At 43.5% G+C, this 26,856-nt stretch overlaps 1 protein-coding gene across 1 annotated transcript in view; it reads left to right on the forward strand.

Moving 5' to 3' along the window:
- Positions 1–1,826: 1,826 nt before the first annotated feature.
- Positions 1,827–26,856, forward strand: part of GPATCH1 (G-patch domain containing 1) — a 55,017-nt gene continuing 29,987 nt past the window's right edge. Inside the window, exons 1-8 of the mRNA XM_055552347.1 lie at positions 1,827–1,966; positions 9,291–9,425; positions 17,973–18,058; positions 19,705–19,865; positions 22,040–22,137; positions 23,012–23,070; positions 23,791–24,033; positions 25,263–25,410. Of these exons, the coding sequence (XP_055408322.1) occupies positions 1,894–1,966; positions 9,291–9,425; positions 17,973–18,058; positions 19,705–19,865; positions 22,040–22,137; positions 23,012–23,070; positions 23,791–24,033; positions 25,263–25,410 (1,003 nt within the window). The 5' untranslated portion in view covers positions 1,827–1,893. The remainder of the gene's footprint in view (positions 1,967–9,290; positions 9,426–17,972; positions 18,059–19,704; positions 19,866–22,039; positions 22,138–23,011; positions 23,071–23,790; positions 24,034–25,262; positions 25,411–26,856) is intronic.

The raw sequence follows: 26,856 nt of genomic DNA on the forward strand, positions 1-26,856 counted from the left end.
TACCGACTCCAGTATTCTTGGGCTTCCCCTGTGGCTCAGATGGTAAAGAATCTGCCCACATTGCGGGAGACCTGGGTTTGATCCCTGGGTTGGAAAGATCCCCTGGAGAAGGGAAAGGCTACCCACTCCAGTATTCTGGCCCAGAGAATTCCATGGACTATACTCTTTGGGTCACAAACAGTTGGACACGACTGAGCCACTTTCACTTTTCATGGAGATTCCTTAAAAAAAATAGGAATAAAACTACAATATGACCTGGCAATGCCACTACTGGGCATATACCCTGAGAAAACCACAATTCAAAAAGTACCCCAATATTCAGTGCAGCACTACTGACATAGCCAGGACATGGAAGCGACCTAGAAGCCCATCAACAGATGAATGGATGAAGATGTGCTACATATATACAGTGGACTATTAGTCATAAAAGGAACAAATTTGAGTCAGTTGTGTGAAGTGGATGAACTCAGAGGCTGTTATACAGAGTGAAGTCAGAAAGAGAAGAACAAATATATATTCATGGATATTTATGGAATCTAGAAAAATAGCACTGATGAACCCATTTGCAGGGAAGGAATGAAGGCGCAGAGAATGAACTTGTGGATACAGTGGAGGAAGGAGAGGGCAGGACGCATTGAGAAAATAGCATTGACATATATACACTACCATGTGTAAAAATGATGATTAGAGATAAAATGATAAAAATGATAGCTACTATACAATACAAGGAATGCTGCCTGGCATCTCATGACAACCTAGAAGGGGAAAGAGGCTCGAAAGGGAGGTGATTATACATATAATTATTACTGATTCCAGTGGTTGTTCAGCAGAAACCAGCACGACGTTGTAAAGCAATTATCTTTCAATTAAAAGAAAGAGTGGTCGATGCTATTGAAACCGCAGACGGCTGGAGAGACAAGGTTTGGTGGAATAGCGGCCCATTTTTATAGCATCAAAACAAAGAAAACTCCCGTTTGGAGCGTGGCATTAGGTGCCTTTTAGAGTGGTATAGGGTGGGTATTTTTATCTAATGTGATGTCAGGGAGTAGGCTGGTTTAGAACAGGGAGACTCATGGCAACGGTTGCTATGAGGCTCAGTTCTGGAGATGAGATTGGTGCAGGGCTCCGCATCTGTGGCCTTGGTATAGGGCTCCACACCTACACCGCCACCTTCTTTCTCCTTTTCTTTTGATCTTTTTTTTTTTTTTTTTTGTAATTTTTCTCTTTGACCAAGTGTTGCCCCAAACTACCTTCCCCGTGGGCATCAGGGTACCCCCTGCCTGTGAATCCTTTCAGAGGTCTGGAAGGGGACTACACTTACTAACCCTAAGGGTGTTATACGGAAAGAGGAGCCTGGCAGGCTATAGTCCGTGGGTTGGCAAAGAGTGGAACACGACTAAGCGGCTAAAGCAACAAGGGCGTTATATTCAGATAGCGCGCGCATGTGTCGGGGTAGAGGCAAATTCCCCGCACACTGACAGTGGTAGCACTGAGGGGAGCAGAGTCTGCCAGCAGGTTAAGTTGGGGAAGGGTCTGGATCGGTTTGAGGAGGAGTGTGGGGGTGCGCAGATGTCCTGGAGAACCAGCAGTCGGACAGCCGGGTGCGTTCCACTCTCTCCCAGGCGCCTCCTCCAGACCGGCACCTGGTGCAGTTAGGATGGGCCGTCGTGGCAGCCAAAGCCTCCGCGGCAACTCCTGCGGGGGTCTGCCTCTAACAAAACGGGTTTGAGAACCACGAGGCGCAGATCCCAAGAAAGAAGCTTGTCTGGAGGGGTCAGCACTTTTCAAGACTCGCGCTTAGAACTCTTAGCGGTTCGCAGAGAAGAAAGCGCGGAAAATTTTTGGCCGCTTGAGGCCGCCGTAGCAAGGGGGCGGGGTCCGGAAGGGAGCAGTATGGCGGCGCTGGACAGTGACAGCGACGAGGATTTGGTCAGCTATGGGACTGGCCTGGAGCCGCTGGAAGAAGGTACGGGCTAGATTCGTCGCCAGGGCCTCTGGCAAACAGGCTGGGGGTCCAGGGTTCGGGGCCAAAACACTCAACCCTGTGCCAGACCTTTTCTTGCACTGGGGGAAAGGTTTGCGTGCTACGGGCTCTGGCAACAGCGACCAGAAAGGCGTGCACTGTGCTTTCGGGGTGCTTATGTTTTGGAGGGACGGATGAAAGGCCCGGAGGGATGGGATATAGAAAGATGACAGATAGGTTGGTGTGAGAGCCGAGTTAGGGGAGCAGCGGTGGTCAGGCGATGTTTTTCCTAGGACAGGACGTTTGAGTTCAGACCTGAAACAGAGAAAGGAAGCAGCGGTACAAAGATTTGGGTGAAGAGCATTGTAGGCAAGGCGAACAGCAAGTGCAAAGGCTCTGAAGTCGGAGCCAGTTTGGCAAATTGAGGAGCAGGCCGGACTGTTGTGGGTGGAGCATACAGCACCCGGGCGAGGCTGGCAGAAGATGATCTCAGAGGAGGAGGTGGGGGTTGAACCTTACTTGGTGTGGTCAGGGAATTTAGATTTTAATACTAAGTGTAGACGAGTCATAGGGGAGGGGTTACACAAAGGAGGGATGTATGTTTTTAGGTTTATTCTATCCTTGATTTTGTGGGTAGGCCGGTTGTGGGTGGGCAGGAGCGAAGCAGGGAGATTAGCAAAATTAGGGCGATGATGGTGGCGGCGTAAGTAGTGGTGAGTTGAGAGTACTTTGAAAGCAGAGCTGACCAGGAACTTGCTCGTGGAATGTAGGGGTGAGAGCAAGATGAAGCAAGATTCTCTTCCATGTTTCTGGTCTGATCCACTTCATGACTTGATTTGTTCAGTAAATTATGTATTGACTAGCCTAGCCCCGCGGAGGAAGGCAAAGGAAATATGGTGGGCGAGGAGTTATTTGCAGACTCCTTTTTTCCCACCCTGACCGCATTCTGTCAGCTTGTTTGTACTTCTGGGACGTAGCCACTGATGACCCTTTTATTCCCTACAAACAGTTCAAATCATTAGAAACTTCTGCCAGATGCTGGCCCTGTATCTATTCTCTGAGTACAAAAGACAAAGAAATGCTAGTCTCCTGAAAGCTTCTTATGTATTGAAAGACGCCCCTTGCATTTCCTATGCTTCCCTGGTGGCTCAGACGGTTAAGTGTCTGCCTATAATGCGGAAGACCCGGGTTCGATCCTTGGGTGGGGAAGATCCCCAGGAGAAGGAAATGGCAACCCACTCCAGTACTCTTGCCTGGAGAATCCCATGGGAGGAGCCTGGTAGGCTAGAGTCCATGGGGTCGCAAAGAGTCGGACACGACTGAGCTACTTTACTTTACTTTACTTGCATTTCCTCTAAGACATCTCTGTACCGCACTCAGTTCTCTAATAAATTCAGTTTAAAGTCCCCTGAACCCTAATTTGTCAAAGCTTTTCTCCAAGTATGGGACCGGAGTGTGGGTAAAGTGGGGCCATCACTAGGTGTGTCCTTTATTTTAGGCTGTATTTCTTTAATACAATTTAAGATTGCATGGGGTCTCCACAGTGGCTCAGTGGTAAAGAATCTATCAGCAATTCAGGAGTGGCAGAAGATGTGGGTTCGATCCCTGGGTTGAGAAGATCCCCCGAAGAAGGGAATGGCTACCCCCTCCAGTATTCTTGCCTGGAGAATCCCATGGACAGAGGAACCTGGCGGGCTACAGTCCATAGGGTCACCAAGAATCAGACACGACTGACGTGACTTAGCATGAACACACACACGCACGCAAGATCACAGTAGCTGTATCAGCAAACACATCATCCTATGATCCCAAGGAATTTATTGATAAAGATACTTGATTCAAGGAGTTTCAAATCTAGTTGAAAACAAAGTATGTGATTCACAAGCGCTAAAGTATGTCAAGTAGAGAAGAAATAACCTACACAAGCTAACAGGGAAACCTGAGAAGGCAGGATAGGACCCCCTGAAAACTGGTTGAAATTTAGGTATGCAGAAGGAGGAAGGGTTAAACACGCATGGGTGGAGGTTATTATAGCCTGTCAGGAAGGAGTTTGGGTCATCTCTATATTTCTGCTCATGGTTGTTTCCTTGTGAAGTGACATATTGTAAGTCATCAACTATTTGATCTACATTTTTCTAATTCTTCCTGTTTTGATGATGTACAAAATCTGGAATGAAGCCTAATGGTCTAGCCAGTCTTTTGAAGTAGAGTGAACTTTTTTTTCCTGGCCTAAAATCATCTTTTAACTTCTCATCACTAGAAGTTTTTGAGGACTGATTCATTGTTACCTAAGCACTTTGAAGTTAAAACACACTCTGACTACATTTTACAATATAACATACTAGACCAATAACCACTTTTACCTCCTGCTTTGAAACTTTAGTGACAGGTTAGACAAACATTGGTAGAGGAGAGACTATTAATTATAGTTGCTGGCCATGACAGAAAGTTTTATTGGTTAAGAGACAGTGAAGTGATTCCCTGATGGTCCAGTGATTAAAAGACTTCGCCTTCCAATGCAGGGGGTGTGGGTTTGATCCCTGGTCAGAGAGCTAAGACCCCACATGCCTTGGGGCCCAAAAAACCAAGACATAAAATAAGCAATATTGTAACAAATTCAATAAAGACTTAAAACATGATTCACATTAAAAAAAAAATCTTAAAAGACAGTGGAGCTTAGCTCAGTGCTCTGTGATGACCTAGAGAGTTGGGATGGGAGCTTGGGAGGGACACACACACACACACACACACACACATATATATATATATAAATAGCTGATTCACATTGTTGTGCAACAGAAACTAACACAACACTGTAAAGCAATTATACTCCAATTGAAAAAAAAAAAAAAAAAGAACCTTCAAAAAAAAAAAAGAGACAATGACTGATCTGTATACACAGACTCTTAGACACATAGGTGCTCTGGCCTGGAAGAAAGGGGCCTTGGGGCTTATCTTCCCTTAGATATATTCACTTGGCTTCTCATCTCCAGCTCATCCTGCACTCAGATTAATTTAGGACCATTTTTTTCTTCCCTGGTGCTGTGATTCTCCCACTTAAAACTGTCTTTGACTTCCAGTCACCCACAGGACATACCTGGACCCTGCAGCACTGTGTTCCATGGCTGCTGCACCATCTGTCCTTCTTATGTATGTGTTTATTTAGTTTTGGTTGTTCTGGGTCTTCATTGCTGTGTGCAGGCTTTCTCTAGTTGCAGCGAGCAGGGGCTACTCTTTGTTGCTGTGCAGGGCTTCTCATTGTGGTGGCTTCTCGTTGCAGAGCACAGGCTCTAGAGCATGGGCTCAGTAGTTGTGTTGCAAGGGTTCTGCTGCCCCACAGCATGTGGGATATTCCTGGAGCAGGGATCGAATGCGTGTCCCCTGCATTGACAGGCGGATTCTTAACCACTGGACTACCAGGGAAGCCCCCATCTGCTCTTCTGCTTCCATATTCCATGGCTTCCTTCCAGTCAGACTCTATTACTTTCTCTAACATCTTAACTTCCCCTTTTAGACCTTCTGTTTACTGTTGACTGATGGCATGAATGCCTCTGAGTGACTCTGATGTTGTGGGCCTTGCACATTGTCAGAGCAGTTCCTATATACGCAGGTCTCCTCTGCTGGACTCTGAGTACCCTGGGAACAGGAGTGGAGTTGTGTTTAGTTTTCCACACCCAGGTCTAGAACAGACCTGCTTCCTCCGGAAGACCCTCAGTAAACTCCTGGTGGGGGTCAAGTAAAGGACAGAATGGGTTGCGTCCCTGACCTGAGTTGAAATCTGATTTCAGTTTTGTGCTTATTGGTTGTGGAACTTAAGGCACTTCTTTAATCAGAGCATCCTTATCAGGGTGCGATAGATGAGATAATATGTGTGAAAGGAAAGGATTAGGTATTATTAGTAGTGATAATTATCACAGGGCCTCCCTAAAATGCCACCCCCCCTGGAGTTTTCTTGTGCTGTAATAAGAGGTGGTGCCTCTCGCTCAAGAGCCCCATGGACCCCAGTGGCTCCCACACTGCATGGCCCCCAGCATCTGCTGCTGGGTTCTGCTTAGTTGTCGACCGATCTCATCTCCGTTTTCAGCTCAGGGTACCCGGAGAACCAAGCAAGACAGAACCTTGAGTTGGTGGGACCTGTCCTCTCTCTCAGGGAGAAGGCAATGGCACCCCACTCCAGTACTCTTGCCTGGCAAATCCCATGGACGGAGGAGCCTGGTAGGCTGTACTCCATGGGGCCTCTAAGAGTCGGACACGACTGAGCAACTTCACTTTCACTTCTCACTTTCATGCATTGGAGAAGGAAATGGCAACCCACTCCAGTGTTCTTGCCTGGAGAATCCCATGGACAGAGAAGCCTGGTAGGCTGCAGTCCGTGGGGTCGCACAGAGTCGGACACGACTGAAGCGACTTGGCAGCGGCGGTGGCGGTCCTCTCTCACCTTAACCCGGTGGTTCACAACTAGGGATGAATTTGCCCCCCAAGGGAGTTTTGGCAATGTCTGGAGACATTTTTGGTTGTCATGCTTTATTGGGACAGGGGTGTTACTGGCATCTAGTGTTACAGGCTAGGGATGCTGCTAACCGTGCTGTGGTGTACAAGTCAGTCCCGCCTACCTAGGAATTATCCAGCACAGAGGCACCACTCCAGCTTAGCCTGGAATCGTGCCAGGTGCGCGTGCAGTAATGGAGCATGTGGGCTGCGTTTCTAAGAAATGGTGAAAATCGTGGACTGGGGGACCCAAGTTGTGATTCAGTTCTTGAGAATGAAATGAACTTTCTAACTTATACTAACCAAGCTTTGCTATGGCCAGCAACTGTGCTCAGCTCCTCACATGTGGTTTTTAATCCTTAGCACCATTCTACAAGGTGGTTCAGTTATTACCCTAATTTTGTAGTCGTGGAGATTGAGGCTTAGAGAAATCAAGAAACTTGCCTAAGGTCACAAACCTAGCAAGTAGGAGGGTAGATTATATTCTAGAAATGACCTAAAGCCTCCATAAGCTACAAGTAAGAGTTTAGGACTATGAGGCTAAACATTTGCTTACATTTTGTTCCATTATCCAGAAGTAGTGACTGGCTTAATTATGGCAGTAACAGGTGCCCATGGGCCTTAGGACATGTCTTACCTACTGTATGTGCTGCTACTTTGTTGGTGTTCAGTCACCAAGTTGTGTCCGACTCTTTGAGATCCCGTGCACTGCAGCTTGCCAGGCTTCCCTCTCCCTCACCATCTCCTAGAGTTTGCCCAAGTTCATCTCCATTGAATCGGTGATGCCATCCAACTATTTCATCCTCTGTCACCCTCTTCTCCTTCTGTCTTCAATCTTTCCTAGCATCAGGATCTTTTACAGTGAGTCAGCTGTTCGCATCAGGTGGTCAAAATATTGGAGCTTCAGCTTCAGCATCAGTCCTTCCAAGGAGTATTCAAGGTTGATGTCTTTTAAGAATGACTGGTTTGCTTTCCAAGGGATCTCAAGAGTCTTCTCCAGCACCACAATTTGAAAGCATCAATTCTTCGGTGCTCTGTCTTCTTTACTGTCCAGCTCACACATCTGTACATGTCTGCTGGAAAGACTGTAGCCTTGACTACTACCAATAGCAATAGAAGCTGGTACTTTATTTTTTTTTTAATTTTTTTTTTTTTGAAGCTGGTACTTTAAAGATATTTATTTGTGTGTCCCTCTTTTTACCAAGCGCTTTACATGCATTTTCTGATCTAATTTGCATAACGACTCTATGAAATAGATGTTGCTATTAGTGTCGTCTCTGTTTTACAGATGAGGAAGTTGAGGCACAGAGAGGTTAAGATGACCAGAATCGCAGTGCTAGTAAAGGTGGGCTTGCTGTGACTCCACTCGGAGCACTTAACTACTATGTACCTTGCTTTCTGAATTGAATGTTTGAAAATAACTTGATGGTTACTTTTAATTTTCGACGTTTTCATTGGAATTGATAAAATTAGGCAGTATTTTGTGCTGTGGTACCTGAAACTTTAAACATAGGGAATTCATAGGTGAGGCTGAAATTTTTGTTTGCTTGGGTTTTTTTGGCTGAAAATCATGGACTGAGAGCCTGGTGGGCTACACAGTCCATGGGGTCAAAAAGAGTTAGACACAACTGAGAGACTAAGCACATAAGCACACAAACACATATGTCATGTGAGATCTTAGTTCCCCAACCGGGGATCAAACCTGAGTCCCCGGTGATGGAAGCCCAGAGTCTTAACCACTGGACAGCCAGAGAAGCCCGAAGGCTAAAATGTTTTAAATTCCTTTTTTGTTTGTGTGATATTTCTCTGATGGTTCAGACGGTGAAGAATCCTCCTGCAATGCAAGAGACCCGGGTTTGATCCCTGGGTTGGGAAGATCCCCCGGAGAAGGGAGTGGCTACCCACTCCAGGATTCTTGCCTGGAGAATCGCATGGACAGAGGAGCCTGGTGGGCTACCATGGGGTTGCAAAGAGTCCAACACAACTGAGCTACTAACACTCACTCACTAGTGTGTATGATTTAGCAACTCAGCCCTTTCCAACAAAGTAGGAAAATGAATAAATTTAAAGAACAGTAACTGTAGTCCATGGGGTTGCAAAGAGTCAGACACAACTTAGCAACTAAACAACAACAACAAAACTATGGAATCAAGAGAGTTCCAGAAATAAGGAAACTTAAGCTTTGGGGAAAATGGGCAATATCAGTGGGAAAATTCTGGACTCAGGGATACCATGAATTTCCAGAAGAGTTGTAGAAGTGCTTCTCTCTGCCATAACCCTCTGCATGCCCTGTGCCACTCCAGCAGCTTGCCTGCCTGACTGCCAACATGTTTCACCTCCATGGGTTGGAACCCTCACCCCAGTGTGATTCAGTTTCATAATGGAACTTAGTGGGAAAATCAGGCTACTTTTGCTAAAACATATTTCTAATATAAATATTAAAAGAGATATCTATAATTTTTCTTAGAACTGTAAAAGAAAAAATATATAAAATATTAAATATATTGTTTTAATTGATAAAATATATTGTTTTCTAAGCTACACACTCTATTAAAATCTAGGGAAAGCAATGTGAATTATATTTGAAACTACAAGAAGTGAACAATTCATTATGTTTAAGAGATGATCTTTGGGACTTCTCTGGCAGTCCAGTGGGTAGGACTCGGTGCTTCCACTGTGGGGGACCTGGGTTGGATCCCTGGTCAGGGGACTGAACTTCTGTGAACTGTGTGGCGTGGCCAAAAAATAAATAAATGAAACAGTGATCTTTGCCCTAAATCCTCTATAACCTTCCACCGCCTTCTCTCTCATTCAAAAAAATTTTTTTTTTCTTTTTCAGGTGAGAGACCAAAGAAGCCAATTCCTCTCCAGGATCAGACCGTCAGAGATGAAAAAGGAAGGTATAAACGATTTCATGGAGCCTTTAGTGGAGGTTTCTCTGCTGGTTACTTCAACACTGTTGGCTCAAAAGAAGGTAGGATTTTCTTAATTACAGCTACTGTATGGCTAAAGCAAGTGATTGAAATATAATAAGATTTTCACTCCTCTGCCCCCCTCACCCCCACCCCCAGCAATGCTCCCTATAAAAAAACTTTAAAAAACATGTTAGTATAGGGTTAGCTGAAAAGTTTGTTTGGGTTTTCCCGTACAGTGTAATGGAAAGGCACTGGCCAACCCAGTAAGTATACTGTAGTCGTTTGTGTTCTTTGGATGTTTCCAGAGTGAACTTGTGTGTTGTTTATTGATTACAACCTGCAGGTTCGACTTTAAAAAAAAAATAGATACATCCTAACCAGATAATTGGACTTCCCAGGTGGCACTACTGGTAAAGAACCCAACTGCCAATACAGGAGACCTAAGAGAGGAGGGTTCAATCCCTGGGTCGGGAAGATCCCCAGGAGGAGAGCGTGATAACCCACTCCAATATTCTTGCCTGGAGAATTCCACGGACAGAGGAGTCTGGTGGGCTACAGTGCATGGGGCCGCAGAGAGTCAGACATGACTGAAGTGACTTAGCACAGCACAGCGCAACCAGGTGATTAAATGATGATGGTGACTTCTGGTTTCTACTCTATCTCACCTCGGGCAGGGCTCTCAGGCAGTCACTCAGGGCACCATCGCCTCACATGACTCAGTGCCTAAGGAGGGCAAGTGTCCCAGCTATTCTGTGGGTGAAGACACTGCAGGTCTTGACCCTGGGGTCCACAGTATCACCTGTCAGTACATGTTGTCCACCTGGAGAAAAGAAAAATCAACCAAATTTTTTACATTATGCAACATCATAAATTCTGTACTGTTTAATGTATGTTTTTAAAAAATGTTTTAACAGAGAAACTGAAAGAAAATGACTTATGTATATCAAATATGAATTAAAATGACTGGTTAACTCACCTAGCAATTATTAAGAACAAGATGAGCCAAATCTGTCATAGATTTTTTAAAAAAATTACTCGTACATAACAATGATAGTAAAATAAAGATGGAAAACAATACAAGAAAGTGGAAGGTAGAAAGCAGGTAAGAAAAATAATTAGGTAAATAAGATGGTTTAAAGTTCAATATCAAGAATGTATAAAGATCAATTCAGTGAGCAAATGATCAAAGTATTTGAACAGTTTACTCCAGAAATGTTACATAGAATGTTCAGCCTTATTATTATGAAAAGCAAAATTAGATATCTAAGGCACTATTAAAGAAGCATATTTATAAAATGTTAAAAATGGCAGTAGGGCTGGTGAAGAAAGAAATATACGAGCACACTACTGATGGTTATAATTACGGCTGTATGTATATTACAATCAAAAAGTAAGACCAGCTCAAATGATTAGTCTTCACACATAGACTGTGATATGTTAATACACTGGAATATCTCCTTGCCTTTGGGAGTGACAGAGTCAAGCACTGTGCAGCTACAGGGCAAAGACTGTAGGAATCCAAAATGGGGAAGCTGCCCGGCCCAGTGTATTCCCTGGGAGAGCTGACCTTCACTCTCCTGGAGTTCCTCCCAAATTGTCCTGGAAGCCTGCTCCGCCCACATACTGGGTATAGGTCTGCTCCATACTCCTCAGCTCCTCAAGACTCTGGCAGGAAGTCAGAAAGGACGTGAGAGAAAATTAAAACAGTTTATCTTAGAGGGTTCTGGATAAATTTGACCTCCAGTGCAATTTCTCTCTGCAGGCACGGCACAGGCTTGGTAACCATGAGTGGGGAACAGGGATGTTAGTTATAGGACTCGGGAATTTGATGGAGTTGGGGGCCTGGTATGGATGGCCATTGCTGACCTTAGACTGTGCTGTGCTAGGTTGCTTGGTCGTGTCTGACTCTTTGCGATCCCATGGACTGTACCCCGCCAGGCTCCTCTGTCCATGGGATTCTCCAGGCAAGAATGCTGGAGTGGGTTGCCATTTCCCCCTCCAAGGGATCTCCCCAACCCAGGGATTGAGCCCAGGTCTCCTGCACTGCCGGCGGATTCTTTACTGTCTGAGCCACCAGGGAAACCCACCCTTAGACTAACCAGGTCGCATCCTTTCATGGCTGACTAGTGCACCTGACGTAGTGTTTCTTTGATATGTTAGTGTGTGTGTGTTAAGTTGCTTCAGTCGTGTCTGACTCTTTGCAACCCAATGGACTGTAGCCTGCCTGGCTCCTCTGTCCACACAATTCTCCAGGCAAGAATACCAGAGTGGGTTGCCATGTTTTCCTCCAGGGGATCTTCCCAACCCAGGGATCGTACCCGTGTCTCCTGCGGCTCCTGAATTGCAGGCAGATTCTTTACTGCTGAGCCACCAGGGAAGCCCCTTGATATATTAGTGTATTTTGCTATCCTGGTGGTCTCAGAGATGTCCTTCCTTTTAAGGTGATCTTACATCTTTCTTCTCAGATCTAGTTGGGTTCCTTTCACTGTTTAACTTTCTTTTTTTTTTAATTTATTTTTTTATTGAAGGATAATTGCTTTACAGAATTTTGTTGTTTTCTGTCAGACCTCAACATGAATAAGCCATAGGTATACATATATCCCCTCCCTTTTGAACCTCCCTCCCATCTCCCGCCCCATCCCACCCCTCTAGGTTGACGCAGAGCCCCTGTTTGAGTTTCCTGAGCCATACAGCAAATTCCTGTTGGCTATCTATTTTATGTATGGTAATGTAAGTTTCCATGTTACTCTCTCCATACATCTCACCCTCTCCTCCCCTCTCCCCATGTCCATAAGTCTTTTCTCTATGTTTGTTTCTCCATTGCTGCCCTGTAAATAAATTCTTCAGTGTCATTTCTCTAGATTCCATATATTTGCATTAGAATACGATTTTTTCTCTTTCTCTTTCTGACTCACTTCACTCTGTATAATAGGTTCTAGGTTCATCCACCTCATCAGAACTGACTCAAATGCATTCGTTTTTATGGCTGAGTAATACTCCATTGTGTATATGTACCACAACTTCTTTATCCATTCATCTGTCGATGGACATCTAGGTTGCCTCCATGTTCTGGCTACTGTAAATAGTGCCGCAATGAACAATGGGGGTATATGTGTCTTTTTGAATTTTGGTTTCCTCAGGGTATATGCCTAGGAGTGGGATTGCTGGGTCATATGGTGGTTTTATTCCTAGTATTTTAAGGAATCTCCATACCGTCTTCCATAGTGACTGTATCAGTTTACATTCCCACCAGCAGTGCAAAAGCTTTCCCTTTTCTTCACACCCTCTCAAGCATTTATTGTTTGTAGACTTTTTGATGATGGCCATTCTGACTGGTGTGAGGTGATATCTCATTGTGGTTTTGATTTGCATTTCTCTAATAATGAGCAATGTTGAGCATCTTTTCATGTGTTTGTCAGCCATCTGTTTGTCTTCTTTGGAGAAATGTCTGTTTAGGTCTTTTTCCCACTTTTAGATTGGGTTGTTTTTCTGGCATTGAGTTGTATGAGCTGCTTGTATATGTTGGAAATTTATCCTTTGTCTGTTGTTTCATTTGCTATTATTTTCTCCCATTCAGAGGATTGTCTTTTCACCTTGCTTATAGTTTCCTTTGCTGTGCAAAAGCTTTTAAGTTTAATCAGGTCCCACTCGTTTACTTTGGTTTTTATTTCCATTACTCTAGGAGGTGGGTCATAGAGGATCTTGCTTTGATTTATGTCATCGAGTGTTCTGCCTATGTTTTCCTGTAAGAGTTTTATCGTTTCAGGTCTTATATTTAGGTCTTTAATCCATTTTGAGTTTATCTTTGTGTATGGTGTTAGGAAGTGTTCTAATTTCATTCTTTTACACGTAGCTGTCCAGTTTTCCCAGGACCATTTATTGAAAAGGCTGCCTTTGTTCCATTGTATATTCTTGCCTTCTTTGTCAAAAATAAGGTACCCATGGGTGCATGGGTTTATTTCTGGGCTTTCTATCTTGTTCTCTTGGTCTAGATTTCTGTTTTTGTGCCAGTACCATACTGCGTTAATGACTGTAGCTTTGTAGTATAATCAGGAAGGTTGTAGTATAATAGTCAGGAAGGTTGATTCCTCCAGCTCCATTCTTCTTTCTCAAGACTGCTTTGGCTATTTGAGGTCTTTTGTATTTCCTTATGAATTGTGAAATTTTTTGTTCTAGTCCTGTGAAAAATGCCATTGGTAGTTTGATAGGGATCACACTGAATCTGTAGATTGCATTTAGTAGTATAGTCATTTTCACAATATTGATTCTTCCTATCCAGGAACATGGAATATCTCTCTGTTTATGTTGTCTTTGATTTCTTTCATCAGTGTCTTATAATTTTCTGTGTACAATTCTTTTGTCTCCTTAGGCAAGTTTATTCCTAGATATTTAATTCTTTTTGTTGAAATGGTAAATGGGATTGATTCCTTAATTTTGCTTTCTGATTTTTCATTGTTAGTATATAGAAATGCAAGTGATTTCTGTGTATTGATTTTGTATCCTGCAACTTTGCTAAATTCACTGATTAGCTCTAGTAATTTTCTGATACTATCTTTAGGGTTTTCTGTGTACAGCATCGTGTCATCTGCAAACAGTGAGAGCTTTACTTCTTTTCCGATCTGGATTCCTTTTATTTCTTTTTCTTCTCTGATTGCTGTAGCTAGGACTTCCAGAACTACGTTGAATAATAGTGGTGAAAGTGGACACCCTTGTCTTGTTCCTGATCTTAGGGGGAATGCTTTCAGTTTTTCACCATTGAGTATAATGTTTGCTGTGGGCTTATCATATATGGCCTTTACTATGTTGAGATAGGTTCCTTCTATGCCCATTTTTTGAAGAGTTTTAATCATAAATGGGTGCTGAATTTTGTCAAAGGCTTTTTCTGCATCTATTGAGATGATCACATGGTTTTTATCTTTCACTTTGTTAGTATGGTGTGTCACACTGATTGATTTGTGTATATTGAAGAATCCTTGCATTCCTGGAATAAACCCAAATTGATCATGGTGTATGAGCGTTTTGATGTGTTGCTGAATTCAGTTTGCTACAATTTTGTTGAGGATTTTTGCATCTGTGTTTATCAGTGATATTGGCCTGTACTTTTCTTTTATTGTGTTGTATTTGTCTGATTTTGGTATCAGGGTGATGGTGGCCTTGTAGAATGAGTTTGGAAGTGTTCCTTACTCTGCAATCTTTTGAAAGAGTTTTAGAAGGATAGGCATCAGCTTTTCTATAAATGTTTGATAGAATTCTCCTGTGAAGCCATCTGGTCCCGGGCTTTTGTTTTTTGGGAGATTTTTGATCACAGCTTCAATTTTAGTGCTTGTAATTGTGTTGTTCATAATTTTTATTTCCTCCTGGTTCGGTCTTGGAAGATTGACCTTTTCTAAGAATCTGTCCATTTCTTCCAGGCTATCCATTTTATTGCCATATTGTTGTTCATAGTAGTCTCTGATAATACTTTGTATTTCTGCATTGTCTGTTGTAACCTCTCCTTTTTCATTTCTAATTTTGTTGATATGATTCTTCTCTCTTTTTTTCTTGATGAGTCTGGCTAAAGGTTCGTCAATTTTGTTTATCATCTCAAAGAATCAGCTTTTAGTTTTATTAATCTTTACTATTGTTTCTTTCATTTCTTTGAAATTTATTTTTGCTTTGACCTTTATGATTTCTTTCCTTCTACTAATTTTGGGTTTTTTTTGTTCTTCTTTTTCCAGTTGTTTTAGGTGTAAAGTTAGGTTGTCTATTTGATGTTTTTCTTGTTTCTCGAGGTAGGATTGTTTTACTATGACCTTTCCTCTTAGAACTGCTTTTCCTGCATCCTATAGGTTTTGAGTTGTCGTGTCTTCATTGTCATTTGTTTCTAGAAATTTTTTGATTTCCCTTTTGATTTCTTCAGTAGCCTGCTGGTTCCTTAGAAACGTGTTGTTTGATCTCCACGTGTTTGTGTTTCTTACAGTTTTTTTCTTGTAATTGATACCTAGTCTCATAGCGTTGTGGTTGGAGAAGATGCTTGATAGGATTTCACTTTTCTTAAACTTACTGAGGTTTGATTTGTGACCCACGATGTGATGATGTCTCCTGGAAAATGTTCCATATGCACTTGAGAAGAAGGTGTATTCTTCTGCATTTGAATGGAATGTCCTGAAGATATCAATGAGATCCATCTCATCTAATGTATCATTTAAGACTTGTGTTTCCTTATTAATTTTCTGTTTTGATGATCTGCCCATTGGTGTGAGTGGGGTGTTAAAGTCTCCTACTATTATTGTGTTACTGTCAGTTTCTCCTTTTATGTCTATTAGTGTTTGTCTTTTGTACTGAGGTGCTTCTATGTTGGGTGCATAGATATTTACAATTGTTATGTTTTCCTCTTGGATCCCTTGATCATTATTTATTTAGTGTCCTTCCTTATCTCTTGTAATCTTCTTTATTTTAAGGTCTATTTTGTCTGATATGAGGATTGCTACTCCAGCTTTCTTTGCTTCTCATTTGCATGGAATATATTTTTCTATCCTCTCACTTTCAGTCTATATGTGTCTTGAGGTCTGAAGTGGGTTTCTTATAGACAGCATATATATGGGTCCTGTTTTTGTATCCATTCAGCCAGTCTGTGTCTTTTGGTTGGAGCTTTTAATCCATTTACATTGAAAGTAATTATTGATATATATGTTCTGATTGCCATTTTCTTAATTGTTTGGGGTTGATTTTGTAGATCTTTTTTCTTCTCTTGTATTTCTTGACTTTATAAGTCCGTTTAACATTTGTTGTAAAGCTGGTTTGGTGGTACTGAGTTCTCTTAACTTCTGCTTGTCTGAAAAGCTTTTTATTTCTCCATCAATTTTGAATGAGATCCTTGCCAGGTACAGTAATCTTGGTGGTAGATTTTTCCCTTTCAGTACTTTAAAAATATCCTGCCATTCCCTTCTAGCCTGCAGAGTTTCTGCTGAAAGATCAGCTGTTAAGAGTATGGGTATCCCTTGTATGTTACTTGTTGCTTCTCCCTTGCTGGTTTTAATATTCTTTCTTTGTGTTTAGTCTTTGTTAGTTTGATTAGTATGTGTCTTGGTGTGTTCCTCCTTGGGTTTATCCTGTAAGGGACTCTTTGTGCTTCTTGGACTTGATTGACTCTTTCCTTTTCCATGTTGGGAAATTTTTCAACTATAATCTCTTTGAAATTTTTCTCATACCCTTTCTTTTCCTCTTCTTCTTCTGGGACCCCTGTAATTCGAATGTTGGTGTGTTTGATATTGTTGCAGAGGTCTCTGAGACTGTCCTCAGTTCTTTTCATTCTTTTTACTTTATTCTGTTCTTCAGAAATTATTTCCACCATTTTATCTTCCAGCTCACCGATTTGTCCTTCTGCTTCAGATATTCTGCTATTGATTCCTTCTAGAGTATTTTTAATTTCAATAATTGTGTTGTTTGTTTCTGCATGTTTATTCTTTAATTCTTCTAGGTCTTTGTTAATTGATTCTTGCATTTTCTCTGTTTCGTTTTCAAGGTTTTTGATCATCTTTAATGTTGTTATTCTGAATTCTTTTTCGGATAGTTTGCCTATTTCCTCTTCATTTATTTGGACTTCTGTGTTTCTAGTTTGTTCCTTCATTTGTGTAGTATTTCTCTGCCTTTTCATTATTATTTTTTTAAACTTACTGTGTTTGAGGTCTCCTTTTCCCAGGCTTCAAGGTTGAATTCTTTCTTCCTTTTGGTTTCTGCCCTCCTACGGTTGGTCCAGTGGTTTGTGTAAGCTTGTATAGGGGAGATTTGTGCTAAGTTTTTGTTTGTTTTTTGTCTGATGGCCAAGGCTGAGGGAGGTGGTAATCCTGTCTGCTGATGATTGGGTTTGTATTTTTGTTTTGTTTGTTGCTTAGATGAGGCATCCTGCACAGGGTACTACTGGTGGTTGGGTGGTGCCGGCTCTTGTATTCAAGTGGTTTCCTTTGTGTGAGTTCTCACTGTTTGATACTCTCTAGGGTTAGTTCCCTGGTAGTCTAGGATCTTGGAATCAGTGCTCCCATTCCAAAGGCTGAGGGCCTGAACTCTGTTTATCCATGCAGCTTTTCATCCACTCAACCATCAGGTGTTCTGATGATCCCGCTGTGCTCCAGGCACAGAGCTCTGAGCTGAGGACTCAAAGACGAAGGGTTCCTGCACGTAAGAGAGTAAGGGAGTGTGTATTCTCACTCTGATGATTCTTCTGGGAGCCTCCTTTTGAATTGCTGGCTCAGGAACCCAGACTCCTGCTGTGTTGTGGCTCCATCTTCCTCTAAGTCCTTGGAGTTCTCTCTGTTCAATCGTCTCAGTTCAGTTTAGTCACTCAGTCGTGTCCAACCCACTATTTAAGTTTCAATGTATAATTTGATTTCTCTTGGTTGCAAATTCTTCTGGGGAAAGAAGAATTTCTCACTGTATCCCCTAAGTTCTGACCACAGGGCACTTGGAAATTAATCAGTTTATGTGGCCTAATTGTGTCTATGTAAGCAGTGAGCTGAGAAGTCACTGAGAATTTGTAGTTATTGGAGGTTTCAATTCCATGTGTGTTATTTAGTCATAAACCAAAATACCATCTATGATTATAATGTTCTAAACTCTTTTCTTTCAAGGATGGACACCCTCTTCCTTCGTGTCTTCACGACAGAACAGAGCAGACAAGTCTGTTCTTGGTCCCGAAGATTTTATGGATGAAGAGGTGGGTGTGCAGAACTATAACCAGCACTTTGCCAGTGGGATGTGGGTGGGTGGTTGCTGTAGCACCTTCTCTCTTCCTAGAAAGTCCAGTGTATGATCTCCTCTTTGTAAGATTTTATCTTTTTGGTATTTGGACTTTATAGTGCCCTGTATGTGAATGGATTCTTGTTCATTGGTGTAGTGCCTGAACAGGCTGGTGCCAGTTTCTAAAGTCAAGAGTGTAAGCAGAAGGTCATATATTGGCAAATTTACTTGAAAATGCCCCAATTGCCCCAAAAGTGCAACGTCTGCTGAGCTGAGTCCATAGCCTTCCACTGCGACTCTTAAAACACATACTGCTGTTTCAGTTCAGTTCAGTTTAGTCGCTCAGTTGTGTCCGACTCTTTGTGACCCATGAACCGCAGCATACCAGGCCTCCCTGTCTATCACCAACTCCCAGAGTTCACCCAAACTCATGTCCATTGAGTTGGTGATGCCATACTGCTGTTTAAGGAGGAGTAAATGACTGGAGAAAGAAGTGAAAGGAAGTCCCATGCAGGCATTTGCGTGTCTCATTAAAGCGACCATGACCGCCAGCTTCTTAGGGTAAACAGTGGGGGGTTCTAAAGTGGTCCTGCAGCCCAAAGGTTGGGCTCTGTTTTCTTGTAAAATTAAACCTGTTCTTTAAAACCTATTCATGGGTTCATTTGTGATAAAGATTAAGTAAAGTGCTTATATGGGCATGCTTTAGGCTGCAGGTGAAAGGCCAGGGGTGGCCCTTTTCCTGTTTGACCTGCATAATCTATGAGGAAGCCTATCTAATGAAACAAGTCTGGATGTCAGCAGGGTCCCAGGTTCTTAGTAGTCTTCTGCACGTCAGCTTGTCCTTACACGAGCTCTCTTTGCCGTTGTGAGGTGGCTGTGGTAGTTCGAGGTGGCACATTTGTGATGACGTTACCCAGCGGAAGGAGGACTTTCTTCTTGGAATCTTTTCTTGACAGCAAAGAAACCATCTGGTGGTTTTCCCTCACATCTGCCCTGGTGAATTCTTTTACACCCATTCTTAAAGCAGTCCCTGGCAGGGAAAATGGGATCAGAATGCCTGGCTTCGATAAGACATGAACCACTGCCCCCCTCCTGAACCCTCCATACCCCACCAGAGACACCAATCCTGAAGTGCACGGTGGCTCAGAGCAAGGCTGGTGCCTGGGCAGCCTCAGGGTGCTGTGGGGAAAGAGGAAAGGGCCTTGGTTGTTGGACAGGCTGCCGACGGTAACTGCTTCAGTAAATGCAAAAGCTCCTAACACTAAGCTTGGCACAGAGGTGCTCCTGAATACTTGCTGACTGCGACTCTAAAATTACCCTCTTCACACTGACCTTTGAGATATTGTCCAAGAAGAACAAACAATACAGCCCTTACTTCCTGTCTTCCTAGCGTGGCATTGCCTGTAGTGGCTTCACTGAGCAGCCACCGTCAAGCAACTTTGTTGTTGGCCGCTGGCCTTAACTTATCCAAAATTACTGTGAAAATCAGCTTCTCTGCTGATCCTTAACTCAGTTTCATAGTTTTAACATTTTTTTTTTTCAGAGAAATAAAGCCATGTGATGTATCATACTCAATTACTTTCCAAATAATGTGAGTAATTCTGTTTGTCTTTTTTTTTTAAGGATCTTAGTGAATTTGGGATAGCACCCAAATCGATCGTTACCACAGATGATTTTGCTTCTAAAACCAAAGATCGGATACGAGAAAAGGCCCGGCAGTTAGCAGCGGCTACTGCCCCTATTCCTGGAGCCACTTTGCTTGATGACCTGATAACACCAGCGAAGTAAGAAGGATTTTTTTGTAATTAATCCATTTATGTGGCTGCAGTGGGTCTTGGTTGAGGCTTCCAGGACCCTTGATCTTGACATGCAGGCTCTTTTAGTTGCAGCTTGTGGGATCAGCTGGTAGAGAATCCCCCTGCAATGCAGGAGACCTGGGTTCGATCCCTGGGTTGAGAAAATCCCCTGGAGAAGGGAAAGGCTACCCACTCCAGTATTCTGGCCTGGAGAATGCCATGGACAGCATAGTCCATGGGGTCGCAAAGAGTAGGACACGACTGGGTGACTTTCACACACTCACTGTGGGATCTTTGGTTGTGGCATGTGTGATCTCGTTCCCTAACCAGGGTTGGAAACCAGTCCCCTGCATCGGGAGCTCAGAGTCCTAGCTGCTGGACCACCAGGGACATCCCTAGAAGAATTTAATTCTGACTTCTCTGATCTTGGCATCACTGCCTTGCCTATGTATTAGAATCTTGTTGTTTAGTCGCTCAGTCATGTCCGACCCTTTGCAACCCCATGAACTGCAACACGCCAGGCTTCCCTGTCCTTCACTATCTCCCTGAGTTTGCTCAAACTCACATCCATTGAGTCAGTGATGCCTTCCAGCCACCTCATCCTCTGTTACCCACCTTCTCCTCTTGCCCTCAATCTTTTCCAGTGAGTTGGCTCTTTGTATCATGCGGCCAAAGTATTGGAGCTTCAGCTTTAGCACCAGTCCTTCCAAAGAATATTCAGGATTGATTTCCCTTAGGATTGACTGGTTTGATTTCCTTGCTATCCAAGGGACTCTCAAGAGTCTTCTCCAGCGCCATAGTTTGAAAGCATCAATTTTTTGGTGCTCAGCCTTCTTTATTGTCCAGCACTCACATCCATACATGATTTTTAAATAATTTTTATTTATTTATTTTTTTTTGATGGCTCTTTTAAATACACTGTCTAGATTGGTCATAGCTTTTCTTTCAAGGAGCAAGCATCTTTTAATTTCATGGCTGCAGTCACCATCCGCATTGATTTTGGATCCCAAGAAAATGAAATCTGAGACTGTTTTCACATTTTCCCCATCTATCTGCCATGAGGTGATAGGACTGGCCACCATGATCTTCATTTTTTGAATGTTGAATTTTAAGCCAGCTTATTCACTCTCCTCTTTCACCCTCATCAAGAGGCTCTTTAGTTCCTTTTCACTTTCTGCCATTAATGTGGTATCATCTGCATGTCTGAGGCTGTTGATATTTCTCCTGGCAATCTTGATTCCAGCTTGTGATTTATCCAGCCTGGCATTTTGCATGAGAGTCCCTTGGACTGCAAGGAGATCCAGCCAGTCCATTCTGAAGGAGATCAGCCCTGGGAATTCTTTGGAAGGAATGATGCTAAAGCTGAAACTCCAGTACTTTGGCCATCTCATGCGAAGAGTTGACTCATTGGAAAAGACCCTGATGCTGGGAGGGATTTGGGGGCAGGAGGAGAAGGGGACGACAGAGGATGAGATGGCTGGATGGCATCACTGACTCGATGGACATGTGTCTGCATGAACTCCGGGGGTTGGTGATGGACAGGGAGGCCTGGCGTGCTGCGATTCATGGTGTCTCAAAGAGTCGGACACGACTGAGTGACTGAACTGAACTGAATCTTAATTAAGGTTAATTTGGCTGCAAGTAGGAGAAGCCCTCTTAGCCTAGCTCGAGTACAAAAGGGGGTTTTGCTAAAAGGACCTTGTGCTGTTACTACATGGCATACTCTAGAACTCTAGCCACTGGCTGTGTTACTGGAGGCTGCAGAGCTATTAGGAGCTGGTGCGGCTTTCCTCTGACCCCCTGCCTCACAATTTTAAGGGCTCTCTCCTCATTCTACCCTCCCATTCTGCATACCTCCTTGTTCTGCTCCTGGGCATGTGGCCTGATTTGGCAGCCTCAGACCATCATGGCTTCCCAGGCCACATGCTTGGCATCTGTGTGCCCGTCCCAAAGCCCTGGGAGAGGGGGCATCTGATGGACTTCCCCAAGTTCAGTCAGCTGTGGTGAGAACAGCAGGGCCATGCAGTCCTAACAGGGATGGGAGAAGGACTCAGGCAACAGGGATGGGAGAAGGGCTCAGGCATGGCACATACATGAGTTGCTTGTTTCCTGCTGTTCCTTGGTGTTTTAAAAAGTTCATTGTTGGTACCTTGATATCCTAGATTATCTGTTGGTTTTGAATTGCTAAGAAAAATGGGTTGGAAGGAAGGACAAGGAATTGGTCCTCGAGTAAAGAGAAGACCACGCCGACAGAAACCTGGTATGTATATTGATTACTATTAATTCTGCAGCATACTTTTAAAAAATATTTACTTGGCTTTGCCAGGTCCCAATTGTGGCACGTGGGATCTTTGATCCTTGCTGCCTCAGTTGTGGCATGCAAACTCTTAGTTGTGCCATGCAGACTTTTTTTTTTTTTTTTTTTTCAAAATTATGTATTTATTTATTTGGCTGTGCTGGGTCTTAGCCACGGCACTCGGGATATTTGTTCTTCATTGCAGCATGTGGGATCTTTAGTTGGGGCCTATGAACTCTTAGTTACGGTGTGTATTATCTAATGTCATGACCAGGGATTGAACCCAGGCCCCCTGCATTGGGAGTGTGGAATCTTAGCCATTGGGCCACCAGGGAAGTCCCCTACAGCATACATTTTTGATGACTATCTGTTTCTAGCAATAAGATTGCTGGGTCAAGTGATGTGCACATATTTTAAGGTTTTTCGCCTGTAATGCGGGATAACTTTCTGGCAGGATTGTAGTATTTTACATTCCCACCAGCAGCCTAGGAAAGTTCTTGTTTCCTATCTTTACCAGAACAGTGTTGGAGCTTACCATGGTTATTTTCTGTTTATTCCTGTCCCGTGGTCTCCCCAGCCAGACTGTGAACTCTTGGAGGAAGCAGGGCTTCCTTTCCGGTCCCCTGTGGTTCTGGGCAGTAGTGGTTCGTCACTGTGTGCATTGTCGCTAGAGTGCAGGTGGGGCAGGAGCTAGTGGAATACCCGAGTGACGAGTGCCCGACTCTAAAGCTGGAGCACCTCTTACAGACTCAGCCATCTTCCTCTGAAGTGTGTCAGTGAATCAGCTTTCTATATTTCTAGTCACGCCTGGCTAATGCATTTGAAATCTCTTTGATAGATCCTGGAGTAAAAATCTATGGTTGTGCATTACCCCCTGGAGGCTCTGAAGGATCTGAGGTATTGTATAGAACGATTGACCTTCAGTTTGGCACACTAGCACCTGTTATTTTACAAATGTGAAATTTAAGGTCAGAAAATTTTAGAAATCAGTCCTATCCTATTACAGGGAAATACCCATACCCTAAAACTGTCCTCATTATGCCAGATAATGCATTCAGCAGCATGCCAGCCCCACTGATGCCCCCAGTCTGTTCAGGTTCTTAAAGTGGAATTGTTTGTCAGAAATAGGCTCACAGATACAGAAAACAAGCTTATGGTTAGCAAAGGAGAGAGTGATGGGGCCAAGGGGGAGAGAGAAATTGGGAGTTTGAGATGAAAATATATACACTGTGTGTGTGTGCGCGTGCTTAGTTGCTCACAATAAGGACCTACTGTATAGCACAGGGAACAGTATTCAATATCTTGAAATAATCTATAATGCAAAAGAAATCTGAAAACGATATATGTTATTAAACTGAATCACTTTATTGTATACCTGGAACTAACATAACATTGTAAATCAACTGTACTTCAACTTAAAAAAAAAGGTTACAAAGTATGGAGTTGTTTGTGTTAGTGTCACTTGTTTGGGACTTGATTTAGTGATCTGTGACAGCAGAAACGAAAGTATGATTACTGTTGTCTGGGGATGAATCATGGCATTTGAAAATGGTATTTTACAGGCTTTACGCCAAGCAGTGACTCACCTGCATTCCACTTTTTAAACGCTGAAAATAGGATGAAGATGATGACTACTTGCCAGAAAATGTGACCTTTGCACCCAAGGATGTCACACCCGTGGATTTCACACCCAAAGATAATGTACACGGACTGGCTTACAAGGGCCTGGATCCTCACCAAGCGCTGTTTGGAACCTCAGGAGAACATTTTAATCTTTTTAGTGGGGGACCCGAAGAGACCGGCAATCTTCTTGGAGACATTGGTGTGAATAAAGGAAGAAAATTGGGAATTTCAGGCCAGGTAAAAGTGTTTTCTGTTTTATAGACAGGGAATCATTGACAAAGAAGAAGGATTGTCATACAGCAGCATGCATGTGAATGCTTTGCAAGGTTGCCTCAGTCATGTCCAATCCTTTGCGACTCCATGGACTATAGCCCACCAAGCTCTTCTGTCCATGGGATTCTCCAGACAAGAATACCAGAGTGGGTTGCCATGCCCTCCTCCAGGGGGTCTTCCCAACCCAGGGACTGAACCCACACCTCTTATGTCTCCTACATTGGCAGGTGGGTTCTTTATCACTAGTGCCACCTTCGAAGCCCTTGTCCCATAGTGAGCACTCATTATTGATTGACTAAATGAAGATCTTAAAGGGTTTGTATTTTCCTTAAGAGCTTGTCTGAAGATATTTAAAACATACCCTCCTGATTTGAATACATCATCCTGTGACCTAATGTTCTTGGTGGAGTTTACACATTTCTAGGTGTGAGACCTGCTTTCCCATACCCCTGCTGGGCTGAGCAGAAAACCACACTTACCTCTTTGATTTAATTAATAGTTGAATCACAGTTTGCCTTTCCAAATTCAGGTCCACATTTTACTACCTCTCTGACTCTTTCCCAGTGCTGCAAGTCCTAAGTCAGGAACTTGGGTGTAGGGTTTACTTGGTAGACTTGGTTTTGACCTTTGAGGAGATGGAGAGCTTTTCCTGATTGCCTGTTCTCTCAAATCGACTCAGAGATCCTTTTCTTTCCTATACATGTTTTGTTTTGTTTTGTTTTTTTACCCAATCCTTTAATCACAAAGTGATACTTGTTCTTGGCCATTTCCTACAAAGATTAGGAGTTCCTTTGGCAGCCTTTTGAGTAGCAGTGGTCTTTAGACCCTGGTGACCAACCCTGGCCTCAGTAGATGAACATTCTTCCTTTTTCCTTTTGGAGGTCTCATTTCCCCTGCTGCACTGCTGCTTGGGTTTGTTCTCCACTTCTCTTCCTGCACTGGGACCCCGACCAGGGCTGCTGCTGAGCCTGGAGGATAGTTGCAGCACAGGAGGCGGGACATTCCCCTCTGGTCATTGTTTTCCAAAAGACCGGGATCCATGTGTTAATCTGGGGCTGCCATTCGCTTCCGTCTTGGTGATCTCCAAATGCTAATGTGGTCTGATCAGTCATATCCTTATAGTAGCTTCATCCTTCAATGCAGGCATACACTAAAAACCTGAAATTGCTCAGTGTGAAATTCTGTTTTTAAAGGCTTTTGGTGTAGGTGCCCTGGAAGAGGAAGATGACGATATCTATGCCACAGAAACTCTATCCAAGTATGATACTGTTTTGAAGGATGAGGAGCCCGGGGACGGACTGTATGGCTGGACAGCACCCAGGCAGTATAAAAGTCAGAAAGGTAATTCCATGGGCCCACAGCTGATGGTAGGGCCAAGTGTCAGGACCTCAGGAAGAAGGGATTGCACAATCGATACTGGAGGATCAGCCTCTGTGGAGCAGGAAGTCATTGGTCAAAGATGCAGAGTGAGAAACTCAGTGGGGAGAAGACAGGCCCACTGTGGGAAGTAAGACAGAAGTGGGATTTAGACCTGTTCAAGGCCAAAGCCAACTGTCAAGGCAAGGTCAAGTGGGGAGGAGGAAGGGGCCTGAGTCAGGAAAGGAGCAAGTATGTGGACAGGTGCTGGCTCATGTTGCAAGTCAGAGCTGACACTTGGTCAGAGGGTAGCACTCCCAGCTCAAGGAACTGGGCAGGTGGCCAAAGGAGGCCAACTCAAGAAACCGGTCAGGAAGCCAGGTGTGGGGACCAGGTGGTCCGTCCAGAGAGCCTGCAGCAAGATGGAGATTGGTGCCCAGCCCATCTCTTCACTTGTGTATCTGGCTCTTAGGGGCTCTTGTTGGGCTCAGAGATGGACTTCTCTCTGTACACCTGGAATTTCAAGTCAGAGTCTATAGTGATTCAGACTCTATGGATCTAAGTAGGATTTCAGTTTTTCTTTCCAGAGAAGGTGTAGGGAGGAGTCAGTAGGTTTTAATGACATGGGATTTGAATCCAGTCAGAATTGTATTTGAATCCTGGCTCTCTCCTCAATCAGACCTAAATTTGAATCACAGCTCTCTTCTGCCCAGTTGCATGAGTCTTATAACCATTTGTAAAGTGAGGGTAAAATCCACTCTGAGGCCATTGTAAGGATTAAATGGCATCACAGGTTTGGCATAGTACCTCCCCCAAAGAATAAATGGTGAATAAATAACACCTCCTATAACAACCACTTAAAGTAAGATGAGAGTCTAAATAAAACAATCCATTTAGACATTTTTAGCTATAGTCAGGTCAAGCTTGATCTAACACTTATAAAATATATCTCAATAATCTAAGCATCACTCCCCCAAATAATGCCAATTTTACATTTCCAGAAGAGAAAAGAGCAGGTGCAAAAATAGTCTTCAGAAGTAGTTTGCTTGATGGCTGTGAGCACGGACTCTGAAGACAGACTTCTGGGCTCCAGTCCTGGCTCTCCGCAGTAACCGGCTGTGACCTGAGGCAGGCTGCTCTGCCTCTCTGTGCCTCTGGGCAGTGAGTGTGGCAGTGACTCACCTGTCCCGTGGAGACCCAGCACTATGCGTGTGTGAGTGACCTCTGTCCTCGTCACCACTAAAAAAGTGAAAGTCGCTCAGTCGTGTCCGACTCTTTAGGACCCCGTGGACTACAGTCCATGGAGTTCTCTAGGCCAGAATACTGAAGTGGGTAGCCTTTCCCTTGATTCAGGAGATCTTCCCAACCCAGGAATTGAACCGGGGTCTCCTGCATTGCAGGCAGATTCTTTACCAACTGAGCTATCAGGGA

The sequence above is a fragment of the Bubalus kerabau genome, chromosome 17, assembly GCF_029407905.1.
Source record: "Bubalus kerabau isolate K-KA32 ecotype Philippines breed swamp buffalo chromosome 17, PCC_UOA_SB_1v2, whole genome shotgun sequence".
In the NCBI taxonomy this organism is placed as follows: domain Eukaryota; kingdom Metazoa; phylum Chordata; class Mammalia; order Artiodactyla; family Bovidae; genus Bubalus; species Bubalus kerabau.